Raw genomic sequence first — 19,874 nt, 5'->3', positions numbered from 1 at the left:
CTTTTCTCATTACAGTAAACTCTTTTAAACAAAACCAGTTATAATAAAAAATGAAAGGTAGATGTTTTCATATAATGCCATGACTCTTCAAGAAACATAAAATATAGAAATGCATCACATCTACAACATACAAATCATATTGAAATAAATGTATATATTGTCAATTAATGACCCATCAAAGGATGTGAAAATGTTTCTCCAAGCCTCTAAACCTTACCATAGAAAGATTAAACTCTATATGGAACTGAAAAATAGAGGCAGATTATAAATTCTAACTAAGCAAAGCTAAACTAATAGAAGTTAGAAAACCACAACATTGCTCAATTTCTGAGTTGCTGCCTAATGCTCTCAACCCTCCTTGAACAGGGTCTGGGAGGAATTTCATGACTTTGTTCATCAACTTTCAAGTTGCCACTGTCATGGACATCTGAATTGCCATATATTGTTGTAAGACTTTCATTTGTGACCTGTCCTTCACAAACTGGACATTGCTTTGCCTTTGCATAAGTACATGTCAATGGCAAGTTGTGAAAGCAAGGCCAACAAAACAAGTGACCACAACAAGTCAAAACAGGATCCTTTGCCCTCTTCAGGCACACATTACAGTGAAACAACTTTGCAGGAAAACCTTCACCTTCATTGTTTCTCAATCCCAGTGCATCAGCAACCAAATAACTAGCCTTTCTTTTACCCTCTGTCTCTTGTATAATTTCTCCTTCAAAATCACCATCAGGCACCGTTTCTTCATCTTGAAGATGAGCAACTGTGACCACTTCTCCGTCCTCGTTAACTATCTGAATCGGAGCATGACTCAGTCGTCGCCTCTGACGTTGCCTTGCCCTAAAAGCTGCACCTTCTAGCCTTCTCAGTCGCTCTTTTATTCCATCCAAATCTTCATTCAGATCAACCTCCATTGCAAACTTCAATCCTGTGCACTCACCTTAATCATTTCAATTGCATCAATCTCCTATAACACAATATTCTAAACCAATATAGAATGAATGATAATCAAGAACACAAACAATATCGAATGGCAATCAAGAACGCAAACAATATCAAATAATTTCAAACATAAAATTCATAACGTTCAATGACACCACTGATAAGATCTATCACTCTTTCTTTTATATATTTTAGTTTCTGTCTGATTCACTCTTGCTTCCACTTGTGTACTTTTGAACAGGTGCTCGTTCTTCTTTTTCCCTTTTGTAATAAAACCCTAAAATTCGAACGAATGGAAAACAAACAAAAAATGTACAGAAACCATGGTAGATTAAAACCCCTATTACAGTAAACCATGCACGTAGAAAGAATTCGACAATGAAAGAGAAAACTGGTTCGACGAAAGAGTAGAGAAATTACCTAAAACGTTAATATGCCATGAACAATTGAGGTGGTTGTGATTGATCTAAGTTTGTTAGATCAAAATTTGCGTAAGGTAATGAATAAAATCATAAATGAATGGGAATATAAAGTTGAACTGCGTGATGCTGAAAAAGCAAAATGTCGTGTTGCGATGGGAGTACGAGAGAAATAGGGTTTGGGGATCGGATGTGTCCATCAGATAAAGTTTTATACTTTATTTATTGTAATAAAGGTGGAATGGACACAAATTACAATTTTTATACTTATTCCAATACAATCGAATTCACACACAAATGTATTAAAATTGAAAGGGTAGTAATCTTTATACTTATTTATTTGGATTTCATCCTCATCTACCAAATGATACTAATGATGGCTGTCATGGCAAAGAAGAGGCGAATAGTAGTCATCTTAGCTACAAGAGAGAAAGTGTCACAATAATCAAGATCTAGGCCATGCTGAATAATTTTCACCAGGAGGCGTGGGAGGAGGTGATCTCATTATGTGGAGAAACAAGGATTGGAATAGGAAGGAGGAGAATGAGGCAGCGACCACCTTTGTCGTAGAAAACTGTCGATGAGGATTACCTTTGTCGTAGTGCCTGGATGAGAAATAGCCCTCGACATCGAGCGGGATTGACCATCGCTCAGGGAGGCCATCCAAATCCATTGGTCGTCGAACTATGGGTTTTAAGCCTAACTCAACCCACAAAACCGGCTTGTAAGGTGAGGTTTGCACCTCACTTATATATTATAATTTGGCCTTAATGTGGGACTTCCAACACACTCCTTTCACGCCGAGGTATAGACATCTCGTGCGTGATAGTAGAAATTGGGTGGTCCGATAATGGCCCGATAGCGGGTGGAATACAAGAATAGAATGTCCACTTAGAACTCGCTAGGATAGACTCTATGGCTTTGATACCAACTTAAACTCTAAAATAATTCTAGAGAACTTAATTTATCCCTCTCACAATCTTCTATTTATAAGAATATATTGATACAAAAGTACATGATAAATAGGGTAACCCTAGACACAATATAATCATGATAAATAAGGTAATCCTAGACACAATATAATTATGATAAATAAGGTAATCCTAGACACAATATAATCATGATAAATAGGATAACCCTTAACATAATATAATGATGATAAAATAGGATAAATATTCTAACAATATATATAAATTAATTTATGTATGTGGAAAAATAAATGAAGAACTATTCCGCCTTTGAAAAGTGGTTAATTAAATAACTGTTCCTTCCATTTTTTAAGTCTAAAATATGTGTCTCGTTTAGACAATACCACAAAATTCAAACATCCAAATAAAAAAAATAAAAGTTGCAAAAAATCCATGATTGGTTAATGACCCATGGTAGTAAAACACCCTACAAATTAAAAATAACTAAAATAATCCTGATTTGAGAGGAGAACTAGGTTCATTTGAGTGTGAACTATTAGTGAGCATTTTCTTACTCTGACTAATAAAGATTTACAGATAATATAAAAAATATATAAAAAAATAATAGAATATGAAATGAAATTAAGTGTTTATTATTTTGTGTATACAAGTTGACATATAATTTAATAGCAAGTTTTCTTTTAACAGGTTGATTGATAACACAATGGGACAGATAAAGATCCATATTTATCTATATTTTAGTGTTATGTCATGATTGATACGAAATAACTTTTAAAATATAGATTTAAAAAAATTTAAATTGCAATAAAAATATATTTTATTTTTTAATAAATAATAGTTATATTTTGAAATTAGCATATATTAAAATAAATTAATTTTATTTATTTATTATTTTTATTATATTTTATCATAATATACAATATCAACATTAATAAATATTAAATTAATTAGTTTATTTATTATTTGTTATTTTAATCAGTTGATTTTATAATATAAAATGTGTTTTAGTAAAATATTAAGTTTAATTCATATATTATTTTAATATTTTATCTTATTATAGTACTATAGAATATACATTCATAAAAACTTAATAATATACTTATTAGTAAAACTAGTTTATACACCTTTTTATACTTTTTATGTGTTCGAATATAATATTAATATTTTAACATTATTTGGTGTCTAATCGATTATAAAAAAAAAGTACAATTTATTATATATAAACTTTACTCGTAAATTCGTTCTAACTTGAGAAGAAAATTATATATATATATATATATATATATATATATATATATATATATATATATATATTAGGAATCATGTTGAACTGGTTTTTGACTTACAAATTTAAAAAGATAAATATAAATAAATTATGAATATGAATAAACTTCTTTATAGATCAAGGGATTTATCTCGTGAACTTTAACTTTGTGTATAATAAAAATGAGATGCATGTAATTGCGAATTTTCTGCAAAGTAACAAGTGAATTCAGTGTCCAACCTTTCGTTAATTACCCAAAATATTATTAATAGAATATTATCCGCAATAATAAATTTATTTGTATATTTGAGCTTATTAATTAAATATTTTTACAAAATTCACATTTTAATTTATAAATAAAAATTTTGCTTGATACCAAATCTATTTGTAAAATGTATTGATAAATTATAATTTTTATTATTAATAAATGTTTTTGTCCGAAATTAATGATTATAATTACGTATCATTTCATTCCATCTATAAATCTATAGACACCTTGGTAAAGTTTCATTCAATTTTATTGAGTGTTTTTATATTAAAAGAAGATGAGTAAGAAAATAAAGAAAACAAGAGAAGAAGAAAAGAAGAGAAGGGGATGAAAAAAAGGAGGAGCAAACGTGACATGGTGGCGGTGATGATGTGGTGGTGATGCAAAGACTCATCAGTAACAAAAGTCAAGATTTCTAATGACGTTGATGGTAGTTGTTAGAGTTAGAAGATGATGTTGAAGAGGAGGTAGAGGATGAGGATGAAAAAAGAGACATACAAATAGAGGAGGATGAAACCTTAAAAATAAAAATGATCTATAGGTGATGATGGTGGCATGATGGCCTAATAATAGTAAGGAGGAAAAAAATGAACAAATAAAGGAACACAAAGAGAAAGAAAAGGAGAAAGAAGGAGATCCAATCATGCATTTACTAACAGATTTTTAATCTTCCATATTTACAAACGGATTTCTACATTTGTCAATAAAGTTTACTAACGACTAACTTACCAACGAATTTCTATCCATTGGTAATTTGCTGGTAAACATATTTTACCGACAAATTCTTTATATTTGTTGGTAAACATCCTAGAGATTAAAAATAACTAAAATAATAAAGAAAAACCTTATTTGAGAGGAGAACTAGGTTTATTTGAGTGTGAACTATTAGTGGGTATTTTCTTGCTCTGACTAATAAAGATTTAGAGATAATATAAAAATATAAAAAAAAATAATAAGATATGAAATGAAATTAAGTGTTTATTTTTTTTTGTGTAGACAAGTTGGCATATAATTTAATAGCAAGTTTTCTTTTAGAAAGATATTGAAACATATTGTCTCATATCAGGACACGAGATTAACACGGATATATAGTAGTTTTAATTATATCCGTTGATGGGTAACACAATGGAACAGACAAAAATCTATATTTATGTATATTTCAGTGTTAATATGTCATGATTGATACGAAATAATTTTTAAAATATAGAGTTACAAATATTTAAATTACAATAACAATATATTTTAATTTTTTAATAAATAATAAAGTTATATTTTGAAATAAGCATGTATTAAAATTAATTAATTTTATTTATTTATTATTTTTATCATATTTTATCATAATATACAATATCATCATTAATAAATATTAAATTAATTGGTTTATTTATTATTTGTTATTTTAATTAGTTTTTTATAATATAAAATGTGTTTTAGTAAAATATTAAATTTTAATTCATTTATTATTTTAATATTTTATCTTATTATAGTATAGAATATACATTCATCAAAACTTAATAATATACTCATTAGTAAAACTAGTTATACACCTTATTATACATTTTATTTGTTCGAATATAATATTAATATTTTATTATTATTTAGTGTCTAATTGATTATAAAAAATTACAATTTATTATATATAAACTTTACTCGTAAAGTCGTTCTAATTTGATAAGAAAATTAATTAATTAATTAATTTTATATATATATATATATATATATATATATATATATATATATATATATATATATAGATATATATATTATTGGGAATCATGTTGAAATGGTTTTTGACTTGCAAATTTTAAAAAAATAGATATAAATAAATTATGAATATGAATAAGTTTTTTATTGATTTAAGGGATTTACCTCCCATCGGACTTTAACTTTGTTTATAATAAAAATGAATTCGGTGTCCATCCTTTCGTTAATTGACCGATAAAATATTATGCAGTCCTTAGAAAAGTTTGATTTCAATAATCGAATTTAACAAGCTAATTATCACATATTGTTCAAGAAAAATCTCACTCCGCCGGTTAAGAAATTTCTTTTTATAAATTTTAAAATTAGTATAAATACGGTACAAAAAAGTTTCCACCTTTTGTACCATTTTAAAATCCATATAGAAAATATCTTTTAACTAATTTTAGAAAAACTATATTTTTTATATCGATTTTAGAACTAACCAATATAGAAAGTCAACTAGGGAAAAGAAAATTTTGTAATGAAAAATCATTTTTTACACCGGTTAAGATCTCAACCAATATAGAAAATGACACTTTCTACACTAATATTGGTCTTAACTGATATAAAATGTGATGTTTTTTTAAACAACAAATTTGTTTATGTTCCGTACCATATATAAAACTTGTATATATTAATGTATCCCATGAGTCAACATGTTTGCAGATATGATTTTATGAATGTGCCTTATAACATAATAGCAACACTCATAGGTTCTCGATTGATGTGAACATTGCAAGTTAAATTCATACAATGTCATAAATTTGATAACTTTTCAATAGTCTCAAGATTAACCACTTATAATTGGCTCAATGTACTGCAACTTCTTTCTAGACGCGATCTTTTGTTCGTGTAACCTCAAGTAAGCTTCAATCACTTTGTAAAAGTTAACGTACATTGAAATTGTGACTAGTATAACTTAGTAAAATTAAATTATATAACAACAAATAAATTAGTAAAAAAATTATACTTGTAGTATACTTTTAATTGCTAAAGTATTAATTTCCTGTTCTAATGAACACAAGAGAACCATAAAAGACTTTTGAGGAGGAATTATTAGAAATATTATATACAATTAAGTTTTATATAAATATAATTTAGTTTATATAAGACATACTTACTGCTACAAGATACTAAGTACAATTCTCTTTTTTTTCCTTGTTCAAATGCCTACGATAGGTACTTTTGCCTAAAGGGTCAATGATATGGAATAGCATGCTTAGAGAAAAATGTTCTAATAACAATTAAGAAATGGAAATTGAAAATATTTAAAATGGAAGAGATAAGAAAGAGAGAACTTATGAACTTAAGGACACGCCACTTGAAATGATCCAAGATAAGTGCCAAGGTTGGATCGCCACTTACTTCTCACAAGATAAGACCCAAAAGATAAGTTAAAGACAAAATTCTATCTCAAAGAAGATAAGCAAATGAATTCAAATCACTCTTATATTCATTCAATCAAAGGTGTCTACAAAAGGAGACCCCTAGGCTTCTTATATAACCTCTAGGATGGATTAAGTGACAAGTTTTAAGGGATGTGGGACTTGGAGTGCTTCCCAAGCTGACCAATAGCGTCTCCAAGGAATCTTAGTCCCACATATCTTAAATCTTCCATTCCTAAAGGGTTTATAAGCTTCCTATCCAGAATTCAAAAGCTACAAACTATGCATGTTTACTTGCACTACAAGCAACAAAAGGAGAAAACATATTTATTCTTCTTTTCTTTTAAGTCCAAGATATATGAAGTCCCACATTGCTTGTACTATAAAGAAAAGAAGAGTTTATAAGCTTCTCTACAACTAAAAATAACGAAAGAACAAAAGAGGCAAATATAAGCCAATGAAACTTATTCTATTCTTTTTATGTTTGTTGTCACTTTGAAAACTCTTCATTGTTGCCTCATCTATGATCATATTAGTCAAACATAAAAGCCATGACCAAACACATTCAAAAAGAGTGGACTTCATCTATGAAAGATGGGCCTAAGCTCTTATTTTATTAGGCCGTCATTGATTGTAAATAGTAAAGTAAGTTTATTTTGCACCTTGTATATTGGGCTAAGTAGTCTATAGTTTTCTTTAGGCCTTGTACTTGTGCCTAGGGTAGTAGTCTAGGTTTTGAGCCTATGATGGCACTAAAATGAGGTTCCTTTTTGGGGTTGACTATAACTCAACCCCCTGATGTGGCTAGCTTGTTCTCTAAGTGTGGTGGAATGTCTGTCTTTACACCTTTTAGGTGTGAGACACATGATCTTGCCACTTGGCAAGACACCTTTGGCACATTTGTCTCCCTTGGTCCCCAAACATTAGGGTTTTGTTCTCCTTTTTGTGAGACACCTCTAAGATTTCTTTGGTTCTTAATAGAGGTGCTCTACTTGAAAAACACTAAAAGGGGAGGGGGTTGAATAGTTTTAATGGAAAATCTTTTGTGCAACCTTCGTGATATAGCCTTTTTCATCAAATACTAGATTTTCAAGTAGTTGTTAAATGTTCGACCTTGTAAATGATTTTGAACAATGAATTATCTTCATAAGCTATCCAGAATATTCACTGTAGTGTTTGTAAGAGCTTTCTTTTAATAAAGAATCATTTAATATAGGAAGCTTTAGTATTAAAAACTAAAATTCAACTGTAGATTTTATAAGAGTAGCGTTGAGAAAAAAGTAAATAATAAATGCACAAATATTTTTATACTAGTTCACTCCAACTAAGCTACGTCTAGTCTCCTTTATCCTTAGAGGGTTCCACTATAATCTTCAATAAGATTAAAACTGAGTATTCTCACTACTCCTGGTATCCTTAGGTATCCTCTGATACACTACATAGTTAAATTTCACTCACTCCTAGTTATGTAGTATTCTTCACCACTCCTTGTATCCTTAGTGAATAACTCTTGTTACCCTAGATAGGTTGAGTTTCACCACTCTTGGTACTAGACAATCCTGGTATCCTCTTATATGTTGCCTAGATTTCCTTAAATCGTTTGAGTTTCACAACAAGTGTTTTAATTCTCTTCAGAATTGAAATCAATTGATTGCTTACAAGTCGTTTAGACTATTACTCTCATAGAGAGGATATGTGTTCAATAGAATACAATCTATAGACTCGCTGGGTATTTCTCTCTTTTGTCTTTTCTCTTTTCTTACAATAGTAAGAAAATATTACAATGAAGCTCGAAAGTATTGCTTAACTTTTCTTTTTCTCTTCTCTGATATTCTCTTTGAGCTTGAGTTTTTTTTGTGCTTTTCTTCTAATTGTTTTTCTAAGGATTGATATTTTCGTTGTATGGTATCCTCTTTATCAAAATATAGTCGTTAGACTAAGCTCTTAGTCTTGAATCTTGTGTATTTGTTGTCTTGCATGTGAAACAACCGTTGGTTAAAGTCAACTTGTCAGAGCAAGCTTGCTTTTTCAGTACTTTGCTCGAAGTTGGTTATACTATCTTTTAGATATGTTTTCTTATGAAGAGAACATTCCATGAATGTCTTCTTTATCTCTAACATCCACTTTTGATATATTTCAAATAAAGCATGTGGATGTGTGTAGTAGATTATTTGCATAGAATAAAATAGATTATGCATGCAGCATATATGTCTTATCTCTTAACACTTTTGTCATTTTTGAAAGTTAAGCATTTAATGACATTTAATGCTTGTTTAGAACAACAAAGTGTTTTTTTTTATATTTTCTACCATTGAGGTAGCGTTTATCATTTAAGTTTTTCTTTAAGATACCAAATGTTAAGAACTTCATCGTTGGACGAAGTAAAGATTTCAGCTTATGGTATCGTCTAGTCTGTTGTAAACGCTTTTTGGGATATTTCCTTTTAGAGTTAGAGCGTTTAACACATTTATTCTTTTGTAAGTTTTTGGATATTTGTTTAAGGCTTTTTAGAGGGTTTAATCAGAGACATTGTCTTGACACCTTTTCTCTTTTCGAGAGTTTAATTTAATATCATTGGGTACAATGTAGCTTACATGTTTAGCATAACTCTCTTAAACGCTTTGACTTATCAGTCGTTTAGCGTTGCATATAGATAATTTTACTAAGTTGTTTTGCGTTTTGCTATAATCCTAAGTGTTTTCCTAAGACTTTTTTATGTTGATGGATGATTGGGGATTTGTTCCTAGCACTTGTGTTTCTGCCTATCCTATTATTCTGGTGTGAGCATTTTCAGATTCTTGTCTTGTTTAATGTTAGTTGATTAAACTTCAAAACATGAGAGCGTTTAGACATATAAGTCTTATAGATGATTTGGTCTTAACACTCCCGATGTAAAAAGCACTTTGTTATTAGTAAATAAGTGTTTCCAAATTTGTGTCATTATTTCTCTAAAGACACTTAGGCTAGAACACCTATTTTAGGTTTCCTCTTGACTTGACATAACCTCTCTCACGACCACCCAAACACCACCTCATCTTAACCATATGCACATCACTTCACCATTTCCATATAGCTTTCTCACCTACCATAACCTCTCCACCGTACTTCACACCTATAGTTTAGAGGAGGAGTCATCATTTGGTATCAAGAACTTTGGTCATTTTAGTCTTCAAGAGCTAAGTATCTTGGTTCCCCTTACTTTATCATTTGTTGTGTTGTCTAACTATATTTTCTTTTATTGTATCTTGGTTCCCCTTGCTTTATCATTTTTGGTTTTCATGATTAAGTTTCCATACAAGCATATTTTGTGTGCTTTTTAATTTTGTTTGAGTCTTCATCACTTTGTTGATTCATTTGATATTGTTTGAGTCTTTTCCATTTTCAAAATCCATGCATGTTTTCTAGAATCATCTTTAGCCCTTGACATGTCATTATCTCTTAGTTTAACCTTTGAAAAATCATAAAAAAAGGTGTTATGACTTGTTTTTCAAATTTGCAAACATATGCATCCTTTAAGTCTTTTTATTTTGCATTTTTTAGTTCATGTTTGTTTGTAAATCATTACCAAGTTCACAGAGTTAGTTTCCATTGTGTTTTGTTGAGTTTCATATTCTAGTTTTGTTTCCATTAGGTTTCTTTTCTTTTTAAATTGCTTATTGTTCAAGTGCAAAATATATGATGAATATATATTGTAGTGGTTCTTTTTATGTGCTAGAAAAATATTGAGAAAAAATAGAAATGGGATTAATAAAAAGAGCAAAAGAAAAATCAAGAAAAAAGTGACTAAAACATGAGATCTAAAACCATTACTTCTACTTGACTTGTGTTGTGATTTTACTATCTTGTAAAAACAACCTCATTGGTCTCAGTTAGAAGCTAAAGGAGTGTTTATAGGTACCATTAGCATTCGGCCAAAGAGAGGAAAAAGCATCCATTGCAAATATGATGGTTGAGCATAATATTGAAATGATGAAAATGATGGAAGACATGGATTAGAGCTTGCAGAATATGATAGTTGATGTGAATGACATCAAGATGCAAAGATCATATCAACAACCCACTATAGAATCAAATCCCGTTGATATGTCTACTGATAGACATATAAATTTTACTAATGGTGTTGTTGAACTTGTTAACGATGGAGTAGTAGAGTCAACTACTTCCTATGTAGATTTTTGCCCACAAGATGAGATTATGAGGATTACTGATGATCTTGTTAAGCATCCTAATGCACCTAGTGTTGTTGAGATTAAGTTGAAGCCACACGATCCACACATACAATTTGTTGATGTGAGTAATGACAATAAATTTTCATTGATGATCTTTGTTGACTTGGTTGCGTAACAAAAAAGAAAGGTTGTTGAAATCAGGAAAACAAGTTAGATTTAAACTCATTTGATATCATTGTTGATAAAAAAATTTAAATCGCAAGCATTTTATTTTTTTGTTTTCAACAATAGTTTCCTCTACAATACATCTTTCAACAATTGATGCTTCAAGATAATATCGGTTCTTTACATACCCTTTTAATATCTTCATATATCGCTCAATAGAGTATATCCATCGAAATAATACTTGACCACAAATTCTAACTTCTATGACTAAATCAATAATCAAGTGGACTATAATATCAAAGAATGATGGAGGAAAGTACATCTCTAACTAACACAATATAACCACAACCTCATTTTCTAGCTGATACAACTTCTTAATGTTGATAACTTTGCTACAAATTACATTAAAAAATAAGCATAATCTTATTAAAGTATATTTGACATTGAAAGATGTTATTGCATCAATATATGATAATCATAAGATTTTAACCCAAGTAATTTTAGATCTTTCCTGGATACAAGTCTTTTAAAATTGGAATAGACCTAATGAATGTTTCACACATAAAAACTAACAAAAATTTCTCTTGTTTAGACAATGTGTGACATAGTAGAGGCAAGTATGTTCGCTTACCATGTGATTGTGGAGCTAATTGTTCTTTTATACCTATTTCAACCAAGTCCAAACGAGCATTGAGACCATCTTTCGTGTTGCCTTGAATATTGAGGAGTCTTTTGATAATACTATCTCAAACATATTTCTCTACATGCATAACATCTATACAATATCTCACATCAAGCATCCTTCAATATGGAGATCAAAGAAAATTGACATTTCATCCATATGTTGCTTGAAGTGCCATTTTTGCATATTTGCAAGCACAACCCTAATTTCCTTCACTCACTCATATACTTGTGATCTATTTAAAGCAATTGAAGCTAATTTATTTTCTTGACACTCATTGAATGCTTTCTTTAATTTACAATATGGATGGTTTGTACTAAGAAATCTATGATGTCCAACGTAAATTGTTTTCGTTCCATGATGTAGTTGATGGTGACATGTGCTTTCTTAACATATAGGACATGCTTTGTGACCTAGTGTTGTAGCCATGTATATTACTATATGCTTGAAAGTCGTTTATTGTACAAAATAACATGACATGCAATTTGAAGGAATTACCAGTGTACCATCAAACATATCAACACATTCCTCCAATAACATCTCCAAATCTTCAACTGATATGGTTAAATAAACATTAATGTCGTTTCCTAATTGTCTTGGACCCGAGATCATCAAGGATAACATCACATATTTGTGTTTCATGAACAACCATGGGGTAAATTTTAAATGACTAACATCATAGGCCACGAGCTATGTTTACTACTCAAGTTCCCATATGGATTCATTCCATTTATAACAAGTCTAAACCTAATGTTCCTTAAATCATTAGAGAAATTAGGGAACATGGAATCAATATTCTTCCATTGCATCAAACACAATATCTTCTTCTGATCATAATTGTGTGTTAGCAATGTGTTACCTTAAGGAAACATGTCACTCAACAACTCAAGTAATTATGTGAAGCTTTTATTAGTCTATCCATTTTTTGTCTTCACATTGAACAATTTTAATATCATTGACAATCGACTAAACTTAGCTATAGATTATGCACTCATACAAATCAATAACAAATAAGCAATTGAACCCTTCACTAATTGAGCAATCCTCAATACCTCATAAAACAGTAAGCGAAAGCATACCTGGATTGACATTGGAAACAACGTAGATCAAAGATATTTGATCTTTCAATTATAGAGTATCTTAGCTTTCCTCTTGATTTTCTCTTTTGATGGGAATGAAGAGAAAGAAACAAGAATAATATCCCCTTTATGTAACCTCTATCAATTACTTTTTCTAAAAAATCAATATTCATAATTTAATCTCTCATCAAATTACAATATTGGATATGTATCTATACAATTAATAATTCATGACATATATGTTTTTAGCTATAAATATAATTAATTAGATCACTTTAATATTTTAACTAATAATATAATAGTCCTAACACATTTAATTATATATATATATATATATATATATATATATATATATAAATCATAATTGCGTGATTGTTTAAAAGCTAAAAACATATTTAATCCTATTTTTATGAAAGCTTATTTTATAATTAAATTTAGTAACTATTTTATAAAATTATATAAAAGAAATGTGGATAAATAATATATATATATATATATATATATATATATATATATATATATATACGCGTGTGTATGTTAGAAATTGATTTAAATAATATTGATATTTATTGTCTATTTTTATTGTAGTATGTTTACCTTTAAATATTTAATAACAAAATAAATTTCAAAACATATTTAATAATCTTAATTATACATAAGTAGTTTATAAAAAAACTATTTAGGAAAGTTATTAATTATAAAACATTACTTATAAATATAATGTAAATAAACTTTTAATAATTATTAAAATTAGCTTGAATTTAGTTTCTCCATTTGAATAAATTATGTGTGAAATTATATATTTTATTACAAATGTATAAATATAAAAAATTTAAATACATTCCTACAATAAATAATAAAATATTATTATTCAATTTTATAAAATAAAATATTAATATAATTTTGAATTATATTTTAATAAATTTAAATTTATATAATAAATAATACTTTTTAAAATAGTCCCGTGCATTGTCCTGGTAAAATACTAGTATGTAAGATTGAATCTTTATTCTCTTTCAATTTATATAATTTGGAAGTTTTTCTCCTCTTTTTTTTTTAATTTTGTATCTTCATTTATATATTTTAAATTCGTAAAATATATTTATATATTGTATTTATATAATTTTCAACCAAGTTCACTGCTAAAGAAGAAAGAAAAAGATCTTAACGGAATTATCCAATAGTTTGACACCCATACATACACTTAAGGTACTCCTAACTCCTAACCAAAATAGTTACAACAAATTAAAAGAAAGAGGTGAAATGGAAAGAAACAAAATTACCAGCTACTCCATGAAGTAATCATTGAATCTTTCCAGGAAAATGATCTAAAATATAATGTCCAATACGGCCAGTACGGAAAAGATTAAGCAACTTCCTAGCAACCTTGTCATGAGCATCTTCTTCACATTCAACTGAAATATGGAAAGCTTCCTGCAAGGCATTAAACTGTCTATCAATGAGAGCAAGCATTTCATCTTCGCATTTTATATCGCCTTCCAAAGATGAAATTGTTTCAAAAAGTATCCGTCGAACATCCTGCACTATGCAGTCCTGGGAAACCAAAAGTTAAAATGCAAACATTGAGAGATTACAATTACTATTGTTTTAATCATACAGTAGAAAATATTATATGGTCATTAACATAATACACTATATGTTACACATACCTGTGTGTGATCTGTCGGGGTTTGGCTTTTGTACTTCTTTAGCAACTTGGAGCTAGTCAACTGTTCTGTTGTGCCGTTAAGGAATGATCTACCATTATCCTTCATATATAGTTTTGCCCATTTCTTGTATTGGTCACTAGAGTTGTGTATAGCTAGAAAATATTGGGCAACTTCTTTTCTCCTGACTAAACAATCCTCAACAGCTCCTGGATTAAGATTGAAATGAAGGTATGAGCGACAACAACAGATAATCTAAAAGTTACAAAAGCTAACCTAACAATATAACACATTTCTCTTTATTGAAATTTAGTTCGCTTGGAAGTTATGATGTGCTTATGAAATGAACATTACTCTACACTAGTTTTGTATAACAAGATATATAAGATGATGCAAAGTTGAAGGAGTGCATTGTGTAGAAAACGAAGAAAATATCAAAGCATGGTTATATTGGCTGTAGTATGGTGCATTTTACATCTTTCTATAAGGAAATGATTGTGTATTGTAGAAAGAAAAGGTCCCTAAACAAGAAAAACCCGATACTTTAATGAACACGATAAAATATAAAAATGCAGCTTTGCATGCCCTCATCGTGCATAAATAGCAGCTACCATGAGCAGAACAATTTAAAGAGGCAACGTAACACCCATAAAAAATGTGAGCATTTCAGCCCAATCAATGCATAAGCCCTTGCAACACTTATACAAAATTTGAGCCACCTTTTCTACAAATACTTCGTAGACAGCCATCACAAAATGCTCCGTGTAGAACACACCAATTGCATGAATCAAATGATGCCACAATGTCCTCTTAATATATTATCTGCAATGGCATACCATTTAAATTTAAATCATTCTTGATACTGCTAACTGTGGGACTACCCTCCATTTGATCAATTAACATCATTAGGACTTTGTTGCAAATAGTGAATTATTAAGATAAAAATGATTTTCAATATCTCCATATGTATTAGGAGAAAATATCTTTAAAAATCTTTCTTTAAATATAGTTAGGAAGTAGTTGTATTGGGAAAACGCTATATTTTGTACCTATTAGCCGTGCCTAACTTTGTACTTAAGTATCCATGATCTTTGATTTTCCCTATACACATTGTATTAGAATCCTATCAATATAAATATGAGAACATGAGGGGAGTTTTCTAGCTCTCTAAATTACTCTCAAATACAGTCTACTTTATTTATCTTAACTCTTATTTTAGAGAATCCCAATTTTCTCTCAAATGATTTTATTCATAATATTTTCTTGTGGGTCTCCTCGTCCATAGTAATATACTAATATTTTCATCTGTGATACTAAGAAAACGGAGAAAAAGGAAAATCAAGTAAATGTACCTGTTAAAATTAATTTAGATAAAACAGCAGCATTGGGAACCTTTGGAGATAAAACAGCTGGAGTGTCTAACACATAAATATTGGGATGGCTACCAATCTGAACGGAAAGCAGAGGTTTCAAAAGTGAGAAATACACATGTACTAATTCACGTATGAGTGAACAAGAAGCAAAACAGGGAAACAAGTATGAAGATCATAGTAGCATAGATAGGCCAACAAAGTGCACAATAGACATCAACCTTCTCTAAACATTTACACGACTAAACACAGGAAACTTACATTCTCAATTATTTTTTAAATCAAGCACCATGGATATCAATAACAGCCTATGGCAGTGAGCCACAAAATCTGCCATACCAATATGGTAGATGGCGTGGTAGAAAAAAAGATAGACTTAAATCCATTTTTGGTATTCATAGTTTCATGAATGTGCAATTTTGACAAAAAGAATAAAAGTCGCCCAACAAAGTGACAACATAAGACACCTTAAAAAACTAATCATCACACTTCCCAATATAATCATTTTCCTTGTTTGACCATGAGGCATATCCTTTAGTTTTTTCTTCTGAAATTTTCAAATTAACATTTGGCAATATATGAGATTATGTTGTCTAAACTTAAACTAAATATACAACTAGAATACAATTTAATTCTACTGTTCACACTATCTTGAAACACTAACATATTGTTCTGTTAACATGATGAAAATCAAATTCTTAAGAGAAATTACCAGAGGTAGAATGAGACAGCATAACAGAAAAGTTATACACTGATAGTTCACATTATGGAAAATAATATAATATATAAAGAAAACCAAATGGCTAACCTTAAAACTTCGAATATCTTTAGTATCTCTTGGTTCTGGACTGACAGTTGCATGCTTTAGCTTTCCTTTTTCTATAAAATAAACAGTGAACAAGAAAAAAAATCTATAAGATAAAACAGTAAATTTGTGATATATATATATATATATATATATATATATATATATATATATCCACCAGTGTTTCTCATGAGTTAAGCATGTCATTTAGCTTCCTCTACTCTACTAGAATTGTAATAATAATTTGAATACCTGCTGCATTGATTCTCCCCACTTGATGCAAAGCATTGGTAATTGCCGACTTACCAACATTTGGAATCCCAATTAACATTACTGTAGCGGTATAATTATTGTCACATTGATCATCTCTCTTGAGTTCTCTCACTTGGCATTGTATAAGGCTTAGAAGCTAACTAAAAGCAAATATCCTTATTAGTAATTTAGTTCATGAACAAATATGACAATGCAAATAATTGCGCTCGTCATTCCATGGAAAACCTTTTAGAAACTGAGACAAAATTTGTCTCATTTTACCAATAGAAGCGTAGGAACTGGGAGCTTCAATACCAAATATAAAAAGTCACTAAGTCAAATAGAAAGCTCCAAAAGAAACCTCTAATTGATAGGTTGTGCTTACTGCTTAAAGGAGAACAAAGGACAAATGAGCAGCAGCAATACAGTAAAAATGATTCATTGATATGTTGTGCTTACTAATTAAAGAGTTAAACAGTTTCTCAGTACTATTCATGTGTGCTACAGACTAAACTACAGGTGCACCTTACAGAAACTTATTCAAACCAATTTAAACATGGTTGTAAACAGCAGTAAGATTCAAAATTAGAAACATGGTTCCATATGCTTTAACATTTTATAAACAATGCCAAAACTATGATAAAAAGACCATTCATTCCTGAGGCTCTTTGGTAGAATGCACAAAAAAGGAACAAACAGTTTACCTGTCTGATGTCCTCCTTGTTATGAGCATTGACTCCACAAGATATGCAATTCCTTTCGCTAAAATATTCCACCCATGCCTATTCACAAAAACCTTTATTAAAACAAACAAATCATTAACTAGTAAATATAAAAGTAATACAATTTCACTAATCTCTCGAAATAATTATCTAATTGATTTTTGGTTAAACTCCGGTAATCAATTTGTTAGAATAGTTTACTGGTTTAACTACAAATTTGGTTAGCAAGTTAGACTACATGGCATTATTGATTACTCTACTTATCTTAGCTCTCCCTCGAGAGCTTCTATGTAGAAGCACATTACTAATTTGTTCGCACACAACTTTTCTCATTTAATTTAATTTTCTCTTATCACCACTTTCAATTTTCTCTCCTACCATGTTCTGCAACAAAACACACTGAAAACCACATTCCAGAAGAAAAACGCTAAGGTACTCTAACAGCCCTATGTTATTTATTTATTTTATAAATTAATGTTTCAATTTTTAACCATACATGTTTGCTTTAATTTCAACATGTAACATGGATATAAAATTTAGAAATTTTGAACACATTAGACCAAAATGCAAAGACTAAAAACATATGTTCCCTCAAAAAGAAGCCCTACCTTCACATTCGATGCACCCGCAAGATCCATTTTATTGAGCGCTATGATTTGTTTCTGGGGAAGTGGGTAGTTTCTGAGTATCTCGCATTCGGAGGACAAGGGAATCTGAAAAACGAAAAGAATAGGAAAGTGTGTGAACAAGTTAAAGAAACGAATGATTGGTTAAAAAAAAGTGAGAAACAGACCCTTGCGTCTCTAACTTCGACGACGAGATTCGCCAACGGGATTCTTTCTGCGATAGCACGAAAAGCGGCAGCCATAAAAGAATCGCACCATTCTCCCTTACTTCTCAGCTCTTCCTTTAACACTGTGCCAATTCGTCTGCCCAAAATCGTCGTTGCCATGCTTCTCATATTCTCATGTCGCTGCCATGCTTCTCATGTTCTCATGAGGAGAATACACTATGAACAATCAGTGCAAAATTATTATTTTCAGTCCCTGCAAACGTTTCTCTCCATACCTCATTGAGGTTCAGCTCAGATTTTTGTATATTGAACTGAGAATAGGGATTGTGGTGGAACCTGGAATTGTCTTGCTTTTTGAGATAGAAATGTGGTCTGGAATTGAGGTGGGATTTCACAGAGTCGAGGCAAGAACAAGGGAGGCCAGGAAAAAAATTAAGATTAACATTTTTATAACCTAAAATCAATTTACACACATTAAATTAAAATGTTGGGAAAATTTTATAAGTTTTGTAAATTAATTTACGTATGATCAATTTTATATTTAATTTTATCTTTTTATTTTTATTTTTATTTTTATTTTTCTTTCCCAAGTACTTAATTTTAATATAATGATATAATCTTAATTTGATTGTTTACTTCGAACCCTTTTAATATTTAAACTTATTATAAAAATTACATTAAACTTAATTTAGTTTTGAAATTTTATCCTGTCTAAAACCAAATCTTTCTGTAAAGACATCTTGAGGGCAACTTCTTTCTTTAACATAAATTTTTCTCTCACCATATATCAAAAATTTTCATTTTAACTTTTTTATTGTACAATCCAAAAATAAAAAATTATCTTTAAATTATATAATTTAAAAATAATTTTTAACTTACAGATTATATAAATTAAAAATTATTTCTTCTTAAACAATTTATTTTTAAATTGTATAATCTAAAAATTAAAAATAATTTTCAAAAGTGAAAAAATATTAAAAAATACGTTTTTAATTGCATAATCGAAAACTCATTTAATTTTTGAATTACACAATTCGAAAATTATTTTTGTTTTTAAAAAATATTTTTAGGTTCTAAAAATAACTTGAATTATATAATAAAAAAGTGAAAAATAATTTTTTTTATCCGAGGTGTGGAAGAATTTATGGAGATAAAGAAAGAAGGGTGTTGCTCCCTCCACCCCCACACATCTCTTCCTCCACCTCCCCTTTACTATTTTG

The 19,874-nt window shown here is 29.5% G+C and overlaps 2 protein-coding genes across 3 annotated transcripts; both read right to left on the bottom strand.

Moving 5' to 3' along the window:
- Positions 1–320: 320 nt before the first annotated feature.
- LOC148200930 (E3 ubiquitin-protein ligase RMA3-like) lies at positions 321–946 on the bottom strand. Its single transcript, XM_088112138.1, has one exon. The coding sequence runs from the start codon at positions 912–914 to the stop codon at positions 321–323; it is 594 nt and encodes a 197-aa protein (XP_087968264.1). The 5' UTR covers positions 915–946.
- A 13,242-nt stretch (positions 947–14,188) lies between these two features.
- LOC124837884 (DAR GTPase 2, mitochondrial-like) lies at positions 14,189–19,113 on the bottom strand. 2 transcript variants are annotated; one of them, XM_088114596.1, is made up of 9 exons: positions 18,991–19,113; positions 18,655–18,870; positions 18,470–18,574; positions 17,844–17,921; positions 17,140–17,296; positions 16,891–16,961; positions 16,065–16,161; positions 14,716–14,921; positions 14,189–14,599 (listed from the first exon to the last, which is right to left on the bottom strand). In XM_088114596.1, exons 2-9 carry the CDS (start codon positions 18,820–18,822, stop codon positions 14,348–14,350), a joined length of 1,134 nt encoding a protein of 377 aa, XP_087970722.1. In that variant the 5' UTR covers positions 18,823–18,870; positions 18,991–19,113; the 3' UTR covers positions 14,189–14,347. The 2 variants fall into 2 exon arrangements, with proteins under 2 accessions (XP_087970722.1, XP_087970723.1); XM_088114597.1 differs by having other exon boundaries at positions 14,189–14,479; positions 18,655–19,084.
- Positions 19,114–19,874: the final 761 nt, after the last annotated feature.

Source organism: Vigna umbellata, chromosome 4, assembly GCF_029865625.1.
Source record: "Vigna umbellata cultivar VRB3 chromosome 4, Vumbellata_1.0, whole genome shotgun sequence".
Lineage (NCBI taxonomy): Eukaryota > Viridiplantae > Streptophyta > Magnoliopsida > Fabales > Fabaceae > Vigna > Vigna umbellata.
Note: the sequence above shows the minus strand (reverse complement) of the source record. Positions and strands in the feature narration are given on the sequence as shown.

Coding starts and splice junctions, on each gene's coding strand:
- LOC124837884 (XM_088114596.1), bottom strand. CDS start 18,822: ATGAGAAGCATGGCAACGACGATTTTGGGCAGACGAATTGGCACAGTG. Junction 17,297..17,843: donor ACAAGGAGGACATCAGACAG/GTAAACTGTTTG, acceptor GCTTTTAGTTAG/CTTCTAAGCCTTATACAATG. Junction 14,600..14,715: donor CCCCGACAGATCACACACAG/GTATGTGTAACA, acceptor TTGGTTTCCCAG/GACTGCATAGTGCAGGATGT.
- LOC148200930 (XM_088112138.1), bottom strand. CDS start 914: ATGGAGGTTGATCTGAATGAAGATTTGGATGGAATAAAAGAGCGACTG.